Source organism: Rhea pennata, chromosome Z (genome assembly GCF_028389875.1).
Source record: "Rhea pennata isolate bPtePen1 chromosome Z, bPtePen1.pri, whole genome shotgun sequence".
NCBI classification, from domain to species: Eukaryota; Metazoa; Chordata; class Aves; order Rheiformes; family Rheidae; genus Rhea; species Rhea pennata.
In genome coordinates, this window is record NC_084702.1 from 10503476 (window position 1) to 10523571 (window position 20096).

At 37.0% G+C, this 20096-nt stretch overlaps 1 protein-coding gene across 1 annotated transcript in view; it reads right to left on the reverse strand.

Moving 5' to 3' along the window:
* KCMF1 (potassium channel modulatory factor 1) overlaps positions 1-20096 on the reverse strand; it is a 51859-nt gene continuing 31763 nt past the window's right edge. The window contains 5 exon segments of the mRNA XM_062599741.1: positions 1-630; positions 2708-2987; positions 5635-5809; positions 6992-7093; positions 13078-13217. Of these exon segments, the coding sequence (XP_062455725.1) occupies positions 369-630; positions 2708-2987; positions 5635-5809; positions 6992-7093; positions 13078-13217 (959 nt within the window). The 3' untranslated portion in view covers positions 1-368.

Below are 20096 nucleotides of genomic sequence, written 5' to 3' on the forward strand. Positions count from 1 at the left end.
TTAAGGTAAACCATCCAAGCAGTTTTATTCATTAATATTCATAAATACACACAGCAGCTTCATTAGAGATTTTTCATTTTTTCCTCTTCAGTTTGAATGTGGAGTATTAGGAGAGCCTTTTGCATGTCAAGGTACAGGACACAGAGCTTTCTGCTCCGCACTGCAACCTACATTTACCTGCTAGAAGTAAAAATTAGTTAAGTGGAAATGATTATCATATATATCTTCTCTCTTTCTTTTGAATGTACACAATGTAACAAGAGTGACAGACCTGAAATTACAATCACCAAAACAAACCCAAGATAGTTGTTGTCCACTTTCATTGGCAAATACAGCACAGAGGACATTGTCTGCGAAGTGGGATGTCATCAAAGAGGAGGTGGAGGAGGCTCGTTTCCTTTATTACTCTCTTTTAAATTTAGGTTTTCTAAAGCAACATCTAGAGGCATAATATCTACACAGCCCATAGCACCAAAATCGGCAATCTCCCCCCGCTCATCCTCATCTGAGGAGGAACTTTCTTCCCGCATCAAAGTGGACAGTAGAAGCTCTTGAACAAACAGGCTGCAGTCTGCCCGTTCGCTTTCCATTGACTGACGCTCTGCTTCTGACATCTTAGGATCATTCAACCTGCACAGCAGCAAGGAAAGAGACAAGACAAGCAGTTGGTGAAAGCCTAGTTCACTGATGACACTGCTGACATGTGCTGAAAGACCCTCGCGAACCATTCCTCTAGGAATTGCCTAGATACTGCTCATTCTTTGACGTGCAGAGACCGGACAACATCTGACACCCCAACAAAACAAGCGCACATTTTACAGACCTTGCACCCTAGTCGCTACAACAGCCTCCAGAAGTGAATCCAAGACTAAACGAAAACACAAAGCTATTCAAGGAGTTTCCCGCTATTCAAAGAAGTCTCTTAGAGGAGGTACTGGGATTCCCTGGACACCCATTAGGTACTTGTTTTGTCTCCAGTTCAACTCCTAAATTCACACAGAGCTTACAGGCATAATGCCTACAGATCCCTGAAGCACAATACACTATTCACAGTGCCGTTTGTCTCAGGGGATAGTGCCTCTACTGGTAAGAAAATAAACTGCTCGCTCCTACTTGATCCCACCTCTGAAAGAGGGCAACTGACTGACATTTCCAGATACTTCTATTAAATTTCTCAAAAATAAGTCTCTGACTGAGAGATGTCATATAGTATTATTTTGCATTTAGATTTAAAAAATGATACGACATGAAAAGGTTGAACCAAACCCAAGTATCTTGACATAGGAACTGTTAAAATCACTCTTTCTCACCATCAAATAGAAAAATGAGTCTCTTTTGGGGGTTGTGGTGCATGGGGGGGGGATGTGGAAAAACCTTTTGATTTCAGAAGGTCAACACTCTGAATCTGGTAAAAGAACTAGAGCAACAGAGCGGTGACTGCTCTATAAAAACAACCCTGGGATCTAATTATAGTTTCTACAACAGCCATGTATACTGTTTGTTAATGGCATCCTTTATTTGCTTTGTTATTCATTCTCTAAAATATTTAATATATAAATGCCTATTCAACCTTCAACTTTAATAAAAGATTCATTTCCTATTAAACAATATTGCCTTCTGAGTTCTCATTACGTATTATGGCTCAAATTTATATGCTTACATTACAGTAAATGCTCTTGTTTTGTTGGAAGCAGAAGGGGAAATGGGCACAGTTTAGTTAAGTAACATGCCTTTTGTTCCTTTTGACATAGAGACACAGTGAATAATATTTACACATTGCCTAGGAGCAGACACACAGTAGAGCTGAAAAGGAGATGCTACAAATGCAAACAAGAGGACAGTATATGTTAACTCAGACTTGATCAGGGATTTGGCAGAAGTCCCTTGCCTGGAGCCAGAAGCCGTTTATATAGCCAAAACTCAAATTGTAAGACTAATTTTAATTTCAAGGTTTTCCTTTTTCAGGGTCTGCAGAAAATGACTAATTTACATTCAGGTCTAAACCTTTAAACATATTCCTAAACATGTATAAAAATACGTAGCGTGCTTGTGCAATTGCTTCTCATTTTGCACACACTAGAGCACCACTGGATATTCCTGTAGCCACTTCTGTTGGCTTTCTGAAAGCAGAAGAATTCCCTTCAGGCCAGCTATAAATTACTGCTCTTGGATATTAAATTCTTGGATGTCCTCCTGACAGTGCAAGGAAAGTGGTGAACATTTTATTATTTTATATTAAAAAACTTAGCTGTATATAAAAACAACTGGAAAGCTCCCAAACATCACATTTCTTAGGAACAAAATCTACAAAAGATGTGACATTTACTCTGACATTTTGAATATGGTAATAAAGCAGGCTACCACCACATCTTTAAACACATTCGACAGAGTAAACAGGTTTAAGAATGATTCAGTGGATGAAGCTTTTTGCTTTTAGTGGTGCCATACTAATTCAAAGAGTGAAGTAGTCTTCTTTTGGATTTCAATTTATGAGTTGCACATTCTAGGACCGCTACTGATGTTAACATGAATATATTCGGATGATGTATTAGTCTATTAATCCTGGGACATATTTGCTTACAAGTAAAGAACCTGCTTGGGTTTGCTAGGGCAAACACATGACAGTTTCACTGAACTTTCTCTATCGGGGCTAAGGGAAACAGAAATAGTAAGAGAGAAATAAAAGCGCATCCACGGGACAAGTTACCTTGTAAGAAGAAACTGGGAGTTCTGGATCGTCTGCTGACTGTTTTCTGTGTTAGATGTGTTGGTTGTTGTTGTAGATTGTGTAATAGTGGTGGTGACACTGCTTGTGTTGGTGCGTCTAGTTGCATTGCGTGCAGTCTCCAGTTGTCTTGCTGCCTGTGCATGTTGTCGCTCCAGCTGCAGTTGCATCTGCAGCTGCTGTAACTGAGAGGCAGAAGGGCCAGAGGAATTGAGCTGTCCTCCTGCAGAACGCCTCACGCCTGATAACTGAGATAAAAGCTCTGCCAGAGAAGAGAAAATTTTCTGTGGTGAAATATCTTAAATGAGTATTACACAATAGAATACACACATCTTGAAATTCAGTCTATCAGTTACTGCTTTTCATCAGTGAAATCAAAGAACAATGAAGCTCTTGGGAAAAAGACAAAGCATTATGTCTCACAGAGTAAGGAAGACTAAAACTCACTTATGCACAAATTTACTCCAAATAAGAAATCAAAGCTTAAAGCCTTCTAAATAAGAGAGCCAATCTCTAAGGACTGCCTTGTAGGTCAAGTCCTTTGCAGTGATTCCCTAAAACGTTACTTCAAGTCAAACCAGTTTCTGTTAGGGATTTTATTTTCCTCTCAACAAATGTGCCTCCAATACACAGGCTTTATCTTCCCAATATTCTGGAGGGAAGCTGTGCTGTAGAGAAATATTTAATCAAGTTTTACTTTTTTTTTTAATTCAGTTATTCAAGTTAATTTGACTGAATGCTTTCTTCCTTCAGTTAAGAAAACATTTTCAAGTACTGCCTGACACAGAAGTTCTCGCAATAAAAATGTTCTGTAACAACGGCTTCTATTTATGTCAGAAGCACAGAGAAGGCCTAGCCATTAAAAAAATGACTGGCTATTAAGTCTTACACCCCAGAGATATGGAATTTTTATGGCAAGCTTTATACCCCCCAAAAAATCTAAAAAGTAAGTACTAGCATTAAATTACTGTTTAGTACTGTTTACTAATTTTCTGTAGAATCTCTTCTACACCCTAAAGTTGTGTGTAGACACTTCTGTGATTCAAGGACTGAGAAATTAGGTGTGATGTTGTTCCTGTGCCCATTCCTTTATTTATAACACTATTACAGTAAAATAAACAGAAAATTATCATACCCTAAGAGAGTACAATTCTTTTAAGGATTTAATTATGGGAATGAAGTAAAGTGCAGTAATTTTGTGTTAGGAACTTTTAGATAATCACTTTTATCAGCAGGAGTAAATTTTTTAATCTTCATATGGTTATTCATTTTAATTACAGGAAAACACAGGGAAAAATATCTAGAAATGTAACAGGTGCTACAAAAATTACTTATTTTAAATAAGAATTGCAACTTCAAATGGTCTTCATGATTTATCACTCCAGTTAGAGGAAAGACATAAAACTGCCAGACAAGATGTAGCTGTATTTATTCTCACTGGAAGTTAAAGCTTTGTGTGTAGCTAAACTATATCTGGAAGCAGCTGTGAGTTTGAGACAGCGGCTCGGTATGATACAGACACGCAAACAAAATGGAAGGCTAAATGCAACTTCCAACACATTAGAGAAGACTCAAAAGAATGTTATTTTATCACATATTTAATGCCCCTAAATGGAAAGGCCTTGTGAGGCTGAAAACAAACCAAGGCAGTCACTTTGCATTTAACTGAGCTGACCTAGCAGCTGTTGTAGCAGAAAGAGGAGGCCTGGCACTCCACGCTATGCAAACATCCTCCCTTCCTGAACAAGGGTCTACTTTTCAGACCCTCCTGTGACCTCATTTAACTCATCTATTTTCTCCTCTTGCTGCAACAGCTTCTATTGCTAATTTAATGAGTTAAATCAGGTCACAGAGGTCCAGCAGAACACCACAGCCAGCAAAAAGGCAAGGGTACTTTTGACTACAGAAGGTAGCGGAGTTGCAGCTCCCTTACGGACAAAGCCTTATTGAGCTGGTTGGCTGGCTACTTCTCAAGAAGTCATACCCTAACAATACGAAGTTCTAGTTTAAGCCTTTCTTCTCAGCATCTGAAGCCAGGGTGGAGAACAACAGGAAGTTCTGAAGTTTCCCTGGTATTTACACTGGCATGGTGAAAGACAATACAATTAAAATGTTAAGATTTTCCATTAGGAGAACTTTTTTCTTTAGAATAGCTGTCTTTCTCATTCTTTTCTGTAAAAAACTATTTTCATATCAAAGTTAAACAAATACTAAACAAGTTATACTTGGAAACCCTAAAAGTATGTCTTTGTGACTGTCCAGAGTTGAAAATGAGACTTCCTTCTTCCCTTCACAGTTCTCCTAAACATGACCACAATACACTGCAAATGCTTGTAACAATACATTTAAAAGCAAACCTGAAAAATCTCTGAAATGAGCATGTCTGGCATTAGAAATGCATTCTGAATGTAAATTGAACATGTTTTATATGTCCATTAATAATACTCAAACTCAGCTAATTTCATCTTCATGAATTCTAAAGAGTTAATGCTTTGCACATTTGTGCTAAAAGAAACTGAAATTCATAATCTCTTCTATAAACACCTTCATACATAAGGCAAAAAAATGAGCCACACAGGTGTACATTGTGGAAGTTAGAAACAATTATGTGTAAAAACACACATATTTGTGGACAGATTAGCCTTGAGAATAAGCTTTATATTTGCTAGAACAAAAAGCATAAGATAACGGGGTAGCAACTTTGGGCTCAGCAGTTCAAGGCACAGACCCTGTGGATAGTGAAGCACACTGTTCATCAGTAACCACCCATCAATCACACTAGCACAGTGAAGCATGTTATAAATGCAGTTTCAGAACAGAGAAAAGCAGGTCCACTGTTATCTCAAATTTTACATCTGAAAGTACACAAGAGGGATGCTGGGGTAAAAATCTGTGGTTACAGCTCTTACCAGCTATAGGATCCATGGCTTCTCTATTGCTTGGAGAATATGAACTCTGAGAAGATGAAAGCCCACCAGTGGAACTGCTAGTAAAGTGCATGTTTGACCTACGTGCACGGGGGCCTCCCAAACCCCGGCCTGGGTGAAACATTCTACGTACATGCCGAACGCCACTGGATTCATCGTAACCACAAAGTTAAGAAAACAGAATTGTTTGGCTTGGCTATCAAATGGCAAGAGCACTTACAATGTGAAATATTCAGGTGACACACTACTCTTTCACTCAGTAAAGTGATGCAAAGATTTTAATGTGAAGCTGATGTGCTCTGCAGCTGCAGTTGTCAGACTTACAGATCTGAAATCATGACATCTAGTGAACTGTACAACAAACTTCTCATCTATCTCCAGCTTTTTATGATGTCTAAGAAATATCAAGATGGATTGCTTATTTTCTATAAGTTTTCTACTTGTTAATTAGAAAACTCTGACAATGCATGTTTAGCCAAGTTTGTTACTGAGACACAGATTCTATTTCCACTTCACAAAAGAAGAATGCACAAAAATCTTACTAGCACTGAAATAAGAAAAAGCCTTTGTTAGCCATAACTTGTTACGCACAGATATGCTGAGTATAGCCAAGCCAGAACTATCCGTATGATTGAGGTTAAAAATCCACCTTTAAACAAATTTAAAAAGCTTTCCTATTAAAGAAATAAACTGGGCCTTAATGAATGGTCCACAGTCTCTAGGGAAAAGGATATACCTTGCAATGGCTGCACAGCACTTGTAACAACAAACATACGCAGCCATTTGTGACAACTATGCACCTGTCCTGGCCTACAGAGCTGACTCTGCTCAAGTTGTTAGGCCAATGTTGGAGACTCATCTGTCTCTCTATGTGCTAACTAGCTGTTAGTAATTTAACTTTTGTTAAATAAAGCACAATTAGGCTTTAATCAAAAAATTTAAAATCATTTCTCAAAACAAATCATCCTGAAATCATCCACTTCTGGTCATATAAACACTTACAACATACTACTGAATCTGGATGGCTGCTTTCAGATACACAAAATAACCTCAGAACTAATGACCAGGGAAGATAAACAGGTAGCAAAAAGATGCATGTCAAACTTTGAATACTTTTGCTACCAGAGAAAAAAAATACTGTCAAGGGTATCTACATTCTGTTCACAGTATGGTAGTTTTTAAAATTAAAAGGTTAATTCGCTAGTTGATACATAGATCTCCAGCAACTAAATTCCAGGAAAACCAGAGATGTGAGAACCTGAGTACAAAATCAAAACAAGCAGTTACGGTTATTAGATTGATCAGTCTATCCTCTTTTGGTCAACTTAGGAAAGGATATTAAATCTCTAGGAGCTCTGTGTTCCAGTGTAAGATGAGCTGCAAAGTCATCTGTGACATGATTAGGATCCCCTCCAGGTAATGCTGCACATATTGGACAAATCTGAAATGATAAAAAGCAACTTTATCAACTTTACACAGAACAGAACACATATCACTAAGTCAAGCACTTGACAGTGATTCTTACGCTTTAAAAACCACACTGCAGGTATCCACCAATATACCTGCAGGCCCATATTAAATGCAGGTGCTAGTTTCAACCTCTTTTCCTTTATGATTTTAGTGATATTATGAAAACCAGAAGTAGATTTTTTAAATCCAGTGTGCAATGCCTTTAAAATTAATCTTTGTATGCCAACTGTGACAAAGACAGTAGGGTGTGATTACGCAGGATCACTATGTGCCTGCTTGCACCTTCCTATGACATTATTGACTTTAGTCATTGCTCTTCAAATCCACAAACATTTGGATCCATTATCCAATACTAGCAGAGGAACTGCAGGAAGCAAAATGAGACCAGACATGCATATTTGTTGGAAGTATCAAACTGAGGCCACCCTTTCAGGTAACATCTAATTACAGGTTTGGCAGAGAACCGCTGATCTCTTTATCCCTACCCAACAGAATTTTGGGAGAAGGCACAAATGTTTCTTCTTGAGTTTTTTTTGTTTGTTTTTAAACTCAAAACATAAATTAACTACGCAAAGCAGACCAGTGCCATTACAAATGTTACTTACCTGTTTTTCCTGAATGATTTTGCATACCTGATGAGACGTGTTTTTTGTTTTCTTTTTTCTTTTTCTTTTTTAAAGAGTTTTTCAGGCTGATTTTGAAGTTTTTGAGATCACAGATCAAAAAGAAGGAAAAATCCATTCCAAAAAACATTTTTAAGGAAAAAAGTTTTAAGTGCTCATTTTTAACAGCATACGGACAGTTAAATACAACTGCCATCTATGCACTTCTCTGCTTCTTTGTCATGTTCAAGTGGTCTTGTCTTGTGTAGCAGCCCTGGCTGCAAAGCAGGGCTCAGGCTCCTGGTGCTCTTCACACATATACTCAAGCTTTTCACAGGAGCTCTCAAATGACTCTGGGTATTAAGGACATATATGTAATAGCACACATCTGTCTTGCTCTTTTGTAGGTGAGAAGGAGAGTATCTTCAAATACATTTACTGGAAAACATCATCTGGCTTTAAGAGTGTTGCCACATCTTTAATGTCAGTTTAAATTTAGGAATCAGTCTGAGCAAAAAGGCATTTTAAAAGCTTCTTGTTACACTCCTTGCCCCTTTATTTTCAATCCTCAGCATTTCTCTTCACTGAACTACTCTTCCCAGACTTACCATCATTGCAGAAGCAATACAAGCAGATGCTATAGAGCAAAGACATTTTATTATGGCATGAGGGAGGACATAGCTACCAGTAACACAGTGGGTTGACTGCAGTTAGCAATTTCAAATGCCAGAGAAACACCTCAAATAAACAGAACGCGAGTGTTTAAAGTAGACCAGAATTTCATGAGACAAAAATACTCACATGACTTTTCCCTCACAAAGCAGCTTTTAAAGAACTGTGATACATAAGCAGGACTAAGGACAGTATTTTTTTTTTTTTTTTTTTATCTTTGCAGATTACCTTTTATAACTATCAGAGCACACTCACCTGCCAAAACCATGCAATTCTGGAGAAAAATCAAGAACAAATGAAACGCAACATTAAGAACAGGAGGAGTTTTATCCATGATTTTTAAAATGGATTTTTCTGCTATGAAAATTTCACTTTTAAGTGGGCAACCTATGAAACAAATTATCTCGAGAAGAAATTCTCACCTCAAAACCACTGCACCATAATTAACAGGTGAAAAAAGAACTGTTCTCTCCTACGACAACAGTAACAACCACCTTCCTCAGTAATCTGAATGTAATAAATATTCAGTTATGCCAAGATTTCATAAAGCTACTCAGTAGGGAGACAGGAATCTATGTATATAGGATAGATGAATATAGAGTCCAAAATCTTAGTGATAACTAGCTTAATTTTCAAGTAAGAAATTTCTCCTTCCCTTTTTTCACTGAGCAAGCAGAACTACATCATGAAAAGAACTATATGTTTTGGGAAAAAAAACAAGAAGAAAATTCTACACAATTTAACAGAACTATGGAATTATGAATAGCCTACATTTTCCTGAAAAGAGGAGAGACAGTCCTTAGAAAAACATCATCAAGGAAAAAATTAAAAGGAAGAGTAAGGAGAAAATTAGGGTCCTACCCCTAATTATCCAGCAAGCACAGAATTCAAGAGCTTTTTCATTAGGAAGAGTTAGTGGAGCACTGTTATAAGCAAACAAGAATTCAGTTGTTAGTGTTGGCAAAATGCCTATCAGTCACTACGACTGCAGCATCACTGATCAGCATGACACAGCTAACATAACCACTGAATATAGTGTGCTTGAACAAGTGGTAAAAACCAGAGAAAAACAATAGCAGAAAGTGTCTTGTGGAAGTTACCATTTTTTGTGTTAATAAATCCTATTTGCAATCCTTATGTCAATTTCATTCAAAGCTCTAGGTTGATTAGGCTCCAGCTCTGACAGAATACCTGCCTATTTGCAGAAGCATTCTCATTTACCATTATCTCCCTAATTATATACAAGGTATATAACTATTTTGTGCTTACAGAAAGCCTGTCGCTTGCACTTAACAGGAATTAATATAACATTCAAGAAAGAAACAGGAATCATTTGTTTCCTCTGCTTCATTACTGCAAAACAAAGTTTTCATCAACTTTCACAACGTGTCAACAACCTGCTCATTACAGCTCAAGCATAAATCTGGTTACTGCCTTGGTCAACACTTCAGAAATCTGCTAAATGCAATGTAATAGCAGAAAATTTGTGTCTTTATTCTGGAGCATGATTCAGACATGACATTTGAGGAAGTTTCCTCGTATTTTCGGATTTGCAATGCTAGCAGACTTCTACTTGAATGCTGCATTTTCTTTGGTCTTGATCAGTCCACTTTACTGAAATCCAACAGCAACAATAATGATCACCATAATGACAGTCAGACTCTTCTGCACTTGCCCTGTAATACTATTACCACTAGCTATCTATTGGAAAAGATAGGCTGATAATTACTGGGGTTTTAGGTCTTATCTACATCATATGATTTTTTTTTTTTCTTTTCTCTCTTTTTCTTTTCTTTTTTTAAAGACTTTTTAGAGTGGTAACATTGAAGACTTTAAATAATCATAATATTTATGACTGCTTCTGTAGATACCACCATAACTTTTTCATTAAAGTATCTACAATTAAAGCAATTACCTTTTAGGTATTATTAAACTGTCCCACCTACAAATATTGAACATTACCATACATACAACAATGCCAAACACCCAAGAAAATTGGCAGTCTCGCCTTCTAACCTGTTCCACTCTGTATAAAAATGGCAGAATTCAATCCTTGCTTGTTAAAAATATTAAAAGTATCTGAAGAGTGCATTTTTTTTTCTGTTGAACAGTAGTGATTTACTGTTTAAAAAAAAAGAAAGAAAAAAGTGACCACGATCAAAATAAAAATAATTCCATTCCTGTATGGTGGCTTAAAACCTATCAAATAAAAACATCTTTAAATATCTAGAGCCACTATAAATACTACATGTCAGTATCTAAACAGGAATAATTGCTTGAAACCTAGGGCAGAGAGGTTTGGAGGAAAATATGGATTCTTCAGTAACATTACATAAAATATAACTCCATTGCCCTGCTGTATGTATACGCATGCTAAACACTTATCACAAAAGCTAGATTTAACATTTAGCACAAACATATACAGTCATCTTCAGTTAAAATTGTCCTTTATCACGATTTTGGAACAAAGATGCAGTATAATAATATTGCACACTGATCCACAGTTAAATAGTAAAGACTTGTTTTCACATGCAAAACAGTGGAGCAGCAGATGTCTGAAATCACAAGGCTAGGCTTTATGAACTGAATTCTGGAAGTCACAGCACAAACAAGAATATGTCAAATTTAATAACCTAGAATTTTAACATCCTGGAACGTATCACTGACATCAAGTGGTGCAAATCAGAATTACAACACCAAGCCATCACAGAAACCCATCCAAATGTGGAACTTCCAATGACTAACACCATGTTTAAAACTTGCACAGTTAGAGAACAACCCAAAAAGACAGAACTTATAGTCCGTCACTAACACGAGTTATGGTCCTACAGTGAAGCTGGTATGAATGAAACAGTTTGCTTCTCTGTGTTGTTAGGGAGGATCAGAACACATCAGAGTCACAAAAAAGTGGACAAACTATCTCCCCTATCATTCCTCCAAGAGACTCTTAGCAGCCTCTAGGAGGAAAGTCTTTTTTCTTCCACAGAATTCCTTGAAAGTTAAAGGAACTAGAAGAGGATTAGAATAGAAAACTGAAGTCAAGTCTTCAATACATTACTAATTATTAATCTGTTTAAAGCATTCACATTTTTCTAGGAACCTAAAAAATGTAAAATGATTATAACTGGACAACAGCACCCTAGAGGTCCTTCTATAATTACATGTTCTTCCAGGGTTACCAGCACCCATACAATCCATACACAAGCACAGATCCATTTTCCGCTTCTAGAAAGTTACCTAAGTCTCCTGGTTGAGAATTTAATTTGGGACTGCCCCTGAGTTAATGCCACAGGCTTTAAAAATAAATATAAAACAAAGGTAATCCAAAAATAAGATACTCTTCTAAAACAACAGCTTGAGCATTCAAGCACCACTAGCATTTAACTTCTTAGAGTTGCAATAAGGGCTGAGAACAATCCTTTAATAGCATCAAAATCAAACCGCAAATTGTCCTGAACAAACTCAGATTTTTTCTTCTTCCTTTTTTTAAAAGCATAGCAGACAAATTTTTCCTAAGTGCAAGATAACCTAATACTTGTAATGTCTTTTGACATAACCAGCAGTTGCAACTAGATGATCAGGGCACTTAACAAAAAACAGAAGCAAACCACTTTTTCCAATATGGCCTATGGTATACAAATGAAAACCTATTAACTGATAACAGACATAAACAGAAAATAAAGCAAGTGATCAGGTGAAAGGAAACAGTAAATGTCACTCTGTAGATCAATATAATTTATAATGCTATTTTTGCAGAAGGGAATGAACCAATATTGTCTAAGTTTTTTCAAAAGAATTTAATAATTTTTATTTATCTGGGGAGGAGGGATACTCCACATTAGCCTTGTCATTATAAAAAGAAGGTGAGTTATATTAAAACTCTTATACATAACTTTGAATTTCAAGCGCACCCACATGGACTTTTTTTAAAAAAATAATCAAATGGCCTTTCCCAGAAAAGAAAAATTTTGTAATAATATTTTAGAATTGGGAATTTACATGACATGATTATGCCAATAAGTTATTTGTTGCTAACCTAGTTTCTCCTGCTCCAAAAAACAAATAGGATAACAGAAACTAACACCTCAGATTAAAATAAATAAATAAATAAATAATGAATAGAAATACTTATGGAAATGTAGTTTTAATTCTGTCAACTGTCCTAATAGGGAGAGGTGGAAAGAAGTCCCTTGCTGAACAGCAACAGTTCCGACAACTTCTGATACACAAATACACCTCGTCTGTTACAAAAGCTATTTAAAAACAGACCATCAAATCAGCTGCATACTTGTAAGACTATAGCTCTGGCAGTCTTCTGTATTGTGAAGTGGTTTGATAATTATGCAATGGATTGTGAAAAAAAGATGATGTATAATACAACAGAGTAACCAATAGGAGATTCTAAATATTGTCTTACAGAAAATAAGCTGCTAAACATGGCAGCTTTCTATCACGATAACCAAAGCAGCAACCATACCAGAAAGGAGCAATTCCATTATATCAGGATACCTTTAAAACGCAGAAAAATTCTCATGTCATTTTCAAACGTAGGTACATGTTTTCCTACAAGGCACTTAAATGAACATATGCGTCAAAGAAAAATAGAAAAGCAAAGGGGGATACTAGAAGACAGATTATTTTTCATATGCTACTATCATGAATGAATTCTGAAGCTTCTTACCACTTCTGTTGATGTTTCTGCGTGTTCAGAAGTAACGTGTTCTTGAAGAGATGTTTCCGTATAACCCATTTTTCCACAATAAGGACAAGTAAAAGACTGTGGCTGCTCTACAGAGAAAGCTTCTCCACCATAGTACAAATCTAGAACAGAAAATGTTTTGATAAAGATTACTTTTTAACAGTAAAACGAGTTATTTTGTTCATGAAAACCTGTGTGTATGAATGCATGTGAATGTAATCATTGATAAATTAATCTGGTATTTGATTAAAATGGATATTTTAATTCTGTGTAAAATGTATATTATGATATTCAGAAAGTGTTCAGTTACTGAACTGACAAAAAATAGATCAAATTTCTTCTTCATTAGCAAACATAACATAGTTTTCTTATATTCAATAGCAGCAAAAGTTGTTGGTGCTGCCAAATCTTCACTTTTCTGTCAGGCTTGTTATTCCTAATACTAGGTCACCTACAGTAATTTAGAATAGCTTAAAAGTTTTCAAGAACTGAACTCTCTATTCTTAAAGATAGATTTAAAACAGTAATTTTAGAAGTACTGAATGACTCAATATGACAATATTGGTGCCATACCTGAACCAGTGTTTAGCAATAAGAAGTTTTAGAAAAGTCTTGAAGATAAATTGTAGAAGACTGAAAGAAAAAGGAATCAGAGATCTGTTACACACCAGTTTCAATATTTAGGCTTGTTGAAGTTAGGCACTTTTGTATTACTGATGAAGCAGGCACCTTTAAGTTGCTAGTTCAGCAGTTCTCCAAACTGATTACGAAAATTTAACAAATCATGCAAGAAAATAATGCTTTTCTTTCTCTGTCTCTGCAGGAGTTGTGTATTCTACAGGAAAGATGAATAGCTTTATTCTGATGTTCAAATCAAGACAAAAATGCAGTTTTCTTGAGCAAATAATTTTAAATCTTTCACTATCATTTTTTGCTAGGAATTACTGATAAATAACAGATATTTACATAGAATTCTGAATGTTCTAATTAAAAATTGGACAAATTTCAATGAATATAGAAACATAATGTTCTGCACCACAAGACAATATCCATCTAATCTGTAGCTATCTAATGTCCTTCTGCTGTATAAGCAGCAACTTCCCAAGGTTTATTGCACACTCTGCTATGGAACTGTCTTCAGCAGATAACTAGGAAGTACAGAATAGTATTTCTTTTATTTCTGCAACCAGACAAAAGATATCACTTAAGCTAAAGAAATGCGTTCCTCAAATGAACGCACCAATAAAATGCTGCTGTAGATTCTGCACCTTCAAGAAGATTGTTTTCATATAATATTTTACTAATAACTAGAAGTTTTGAATGTTAACACTCCATGACCATTGCTAGAACCCCCTACTTACTAGTATCATGATCGTAAGTAGAGTTAAATATACTGGTTCAGTACAGCTCCATACATGCAATACACCGTAGAACAAAAGTGTTCGGTAAATCCTTGTCCCGCCCTATTCAGAAAAATATTTCTGGGAAATTTCCATGCTGGAGGATGAGAGAGAGAGATAACCTCTTTCCAAATGCAGTCAAAAAAAGTGCCCAAGTAGATACTGCCTGACAAAATGAACATTTTAACCAGTCCATCAAGTTATCTATTACACTGAACTTGAGCTCCATCTAGACTCTTGTTTCTGACACACACACACACACACGAGAAAGTATCATATGCCAAGCTAAAAGTTCTCAGTCAATTAAGTCTCAGGTCACCAAAGCAGCATTTAAGATTCTTGAATTTTCTGTGCACTGAGCTAGAGTAGTAACTTTTCAACACAGAACAACAAATTCAGATGCGAGTGAAATGGAGAACTATGTAGACGAAGTCAGCCTGTATACTGATCCACTGGAAGAAATGCCACCCAAAATCTGAAAGTCATTTACGTAGTACTGACATAAACAGAAGCCTGGAACCATGACTAAAAGGAATCTAGGTCTTACTTCACACTTCTGTGAGTCCTTTCCTGATCCACAGAAACCCACAGGGAGAATTAGTGAGGTTTGCAAGAGAAATGTCTATTAAAGATCTACTTTCCCATGTTTGTGAGAAATGTCACTGGCCACCACTTAAATATATTTTATTCAACTGTAGAAAACAAAGCTACTACACAGTAATAAAACATCTCACAACCTAAAACTGCTCATTGGTTTTAGAAGCTAAAAAAAAAAAAAAAAAACAACCAGTCTGAGAATGTTTACTACATTTTCAAAATGGAACACTACAAAAATTACCAATGTCTAAGTTTTTAACACTATCTGTAGTACTTATTCCTTATTCAAAATTAACTTCTATTTTCTTTACATACAGATAGGCCAGTGCTACAGTTACTCTGGCATGGAGACAGACAAAAACTGGGGCTTAGGCAGGATTATGGTATTAGCATTCAAAACTCAGACAACCCCTGTGTCAAGGTGCTGGGCAGTAGCAGCCTACATGATGAATTAGGTTTATCTACATTCTTAACTACCTTTCAACTCAAGTAGCTTTTCTGAAGTTTTAGCATACTTCATACACAAACTTCATAATTGTGCATACTTAAGCACAAATTTAAACATGTCATTGCTTCAAACGAGCAAAGCAAGAACTACGCTCACATGGGACAAGTTCTAAGACACTTAGGCACCGTCTGAAGGAATCAGTGATACAAGAAGTGGAACGTCCATTCTTTCAAAAAAATATAATTGAAAAGATAAAGATTCAAAGTAACAGATATCCAAAATACACAACACAAAATGCTTCAGAGAAGATGAATGAAAGAATCCTCCTTAACATTATTTGAGTATAAATTCTAATTAAAGAAGTTCACTGCACTGTCTGTTACAGCACATACCATAGAGGAAAAGCTTAAAAGCATTCTTGCTTTTAACGGTGTCATTCCACAAGGGAAACACAGTAAACTTGGGCTCTCGTTTTTTTGCTGTCATAAAACCATAAGATATTTGAAACCTACACAAAGACTTCAGGAGCAAAATAAGTGAGATAACAAAACTTCTGAAAACAATAGCTAAAAAGCCTCAAAGATTCACTACTTTTAATCTGCCTAAAACAGTACATGCAAATACTATACTGCTCTCTGAAATTCAGTAATTCAGAAAGAAATTCTGCAAAATATTCTACATAACTATGGGAACAGCAAAATAGCAAAAAAATACTGAGAACATCAGTCTCACGTACACACATACACACTCTGAAAATTAATGATAACTTGTTTAGACGATCCTCTGATTTCCCTCAAGCTTTGGTATGATCCTCACAGTGATGATTAAATACTTATTTACTGGCTGTAAAACCAAGTCTCAGTCTTTGCAAACATGGACACACACATGCACAACAACATGAAGTCAATTTCCCTCTGAGGACTGTACCCAGCTCAGCAATCTCATTCCTGGAAATTTAGCACGTTATACACTGATTTCGATAGAAAAAAAAGATGATTACTTGAAGCAGCAAGCCAGATGGAAAAAAAGGGGGGGAAGGAATATCACTTTACTACCCTTCAAAGGATTTTCATATAAAAAGTATATATTATTCTTGAATATTCTGCCTATAAACCTCACCTTATTTCATGAGCAGAAGTATTTTTAAGTATGAAACTGACCTAACTCAGCTTTTCAGGTAAGCAAATGGCACAGAGCTGCAAGCAGTCTGAAGTGAGTGGTAAACAGATCAGCATGCAAGCAAAAACTGTCTTCCTTTGATATACTTAGTTCAGTCCAGAAGCCAAGAGTTTCAGCAGTACAGGGTGTTCTGCCACACTGGGAGGAGTTTGACAGGTACTGTTTCGGGTCCTTGCTTTTAAAGGATCTGAAACAAACCATTTATTAATAAAAATAATAATCTATCAGTCCAAATTCAAGCCTCCTGGTTGTACTAACATATATACTCCAGGTTATATCTCGCTTCTGCCTTCTGCATATTCCTCCCACTCCTGTCTCCTCTCACATCTTTCTTATAACTCGCAGCAAACTTGCAATCACATGCCAGATCATTATGCCTTCCTTGAGAGGTAAAGGGGACTCCTATCAGAAACGTAATCACTTACTAGCTAATTCAAAGATTTTTCCCTCAGAAGATTTTACTTCAACTCTTTTCTTCCTTGGTCTTATTCTCTCCCCACCTTTAATATAATGGAATTCCTGCCCCATAGATCTTTTCTAATCTGAAATATAGGACACCAGGTATCTTCTGTTTTAAAGTATAACCTAAATGAAAAAAGAGGTTGAAAATTTGAGTGATACAGTGAATTGTATCTTTCTGTCTGATTTTAAAGTTGCTGAATGACTATTTGTCCACCTGTTGTTTTTACAAGGCCAGCAAGAATTCTCAAGAAGTTAATGTAGTCATGCTATTAACATTCTCAAAGGTTCATTTGCTAAAGCCCTAGTGACTAGTAGTAGGGGAAAAATGAACAGGCCAGGCTTCTTAAGACTGCAAAGGTGAGGCATTCTACAATTGCATTACTGCTTCTGTTTACAGTTACATTACTGTTCTGATGAGACTGGCTTATGACGAGAGAATTATCCCTTCTGGCCACAAACAGATCTTTCAGGTAATGAATTTTCATTTTTTTCCAAACACCTTCCTACCCAATACTTTGAGTCTGTAACTCTTCAAACTCCTCTAGACCACTAATGTCCTCTTTTCAGAAAAGCAAAGAAGGAAGAATGACTTGTTCAAAAAGAAAATGGAAAAAAATCCAGACTAAACACAGCTCTCTAGGAGAAGATTCCTTACGCACATTGCTTCCCATACAGAGGAAAGTACAAGGAAGATAGTAAAAGTATCAGAATATTCTGTAAAGGAGAATCAACAACAGCTTATGAAGTTAGAATTCAAACGTAGCCATGTTTGGAAAGCATAGCTTTCTGGAAGAAAATGGATTTAATACAAAAATTCAACAACAAGAGCAATCTTGCTTTATCATCCATCTATAGTCAAAAAACCTGTATTTATTTAACAGCTAAATCTCTAACACATGTTCATTATCTACATAGGAAGTTGATAATGAGACAGAAGTAGTATGGTATGATTCTTTAGATAAAACCAATCTTTGAAGGAGATGAATCAGGCATACACTTTGTAACAGGTTGTCCTTGTGCACTGTTAAAATATATTTCTTTGGAAGGGACAAAGAAGTCAGGAATTTTAGTTTCATTTACTAAATGAAGTGCAACTTCATTTCAGTTAGATGTATCTATAGACATAAAAAATGTTGGTCTTATACAAGCTGTTGTGTACTAACAAAAAATATTTCACACACCAACATTTGAACTGAAAGGTAGAAGAAACTAAATAATGACAAATACCACCTTCTAAAAATACACTCCTCTACCACTTGTAAGAAAACATTATTATTCAAGATGATATTATCCTGAACACTGTTTTTTTCTGTTTTGCTGCGTATTTTCTAAACCTTGCTGGCCACTCTAAGTTTAAAGAAACAATGCTTACTCACCCTCTATTTATTAAAATTCAGGTAGGGAAACAAGCCCACAGAGACCCTGTGAAATACACCATGGACAAATATCCATTCCGCCCTGGGATGGCAGAGCTCCAGTACAGGCACTGGCTGGGGCCAGGAGCAGCTCTGCGGAGAAGTCCCAGCAGCAGCCAACAGAGCAGGGACAGCATGCCCTGGGCAGCCCCGAGGGCAGCAGCATCCTAGGCAGAGCGAACAAGAGTAAAGTCCAGGGCGAGGGCAGGGCAGAGCCTCGTCACACCCTGACCAGACGCAGCCTCCAGTATGGGACCCAGTGCAAGAGAGACATCCACAAATTGGAATGGGTCTGTGGAGGTCGATGAGTTGTTCACTACGAAAACAGCCTGCCCTGTAATGAAGACTGCACGTAATCAAGTCATTTCCCCCATGTAGACAGCTGATCACTTGAGTGGGCTGTCCAGAGAGAACGTGCCATCTCGATTCTTGTAGGTCCAGACCCAACAGGGTAAAATCCTGAATTAGCTGGTCTGACCCCAGCTGACCCCACTCTGATGGGGAGGTTGGACTAGAGACCTCCCAAGAGCTTTTCCAACCTGAATTATGCTAATGGTACATCCTACGAAACTAAAAACGATAATACAATACAGCTGTACCATTCATCTAGATTCCAATATACTGTCAATTACGTATGGTATCCTGCTTTATTGACAGTAGTTACCTACTTCCAGCACAGAAAATCTCTGCTCCTCTTATTCAGAGCTCTCCTCTTTCGATGAAAACGCAGCACTGCTAGAGGCACTTTTGTTATAGTAAAATATCTACTCAGTGAAATGAGGGAACAGCTTCTAGTTCCTTCCAGTCAGACCATCAGTATTTCAATCTTTTAGCAAGATCTGAGTACAATTATGTCCAGTAGGAAGAAATGGTATATCCTCTATTTTTATTTGTGCAATATCATCAGTTCGCAATCTCAGTATTCAACCACAGAGCTAAATAGTGCTGGTCTAACTGCTGCAGAGTCAGGGACACGCTTCTGTGGCTGACAGAGGCTATGGCAGGTACTCAGTTTGTTTGACTAGCTGGATGTTTTGTTTCCATGCCAGGGTCCTGAATGCACAAACTGGCCTTACTTGCCCCAGTCAACCTCAACATAGCTCTTCACAGCAGGTGCGTGCACAACAAGCTAGATTCAAGCACAGCACTCTTGGCCCTGGACTATGTTATACCTGTGCCTAGTCCTGCCTGCTGCTGTCAGAATTGGTTTTCCTGCATTGACCCCAGACATGATTTGTTATTCTTGCTTTGTGGTATAATGGGATCTATTCTTGTCACCAATCCTGCCCTGCACACCCTGAGTGCATGCTGTTTGTGAGGACATTGCCCCTCTCTCTGCACTGTGGTCACCTTCAGCTGCAGGTACCATGAACAAACACAGATGCTGATGAAGATTATAAAGGATTTGCTGTCCATATGCCAATATTAAGCATTGCCAATACAGCAGATGGTGCATGATGGTAGGGGCCAACTGGCTAGGGAACAGTTTTGCTGAAAAGG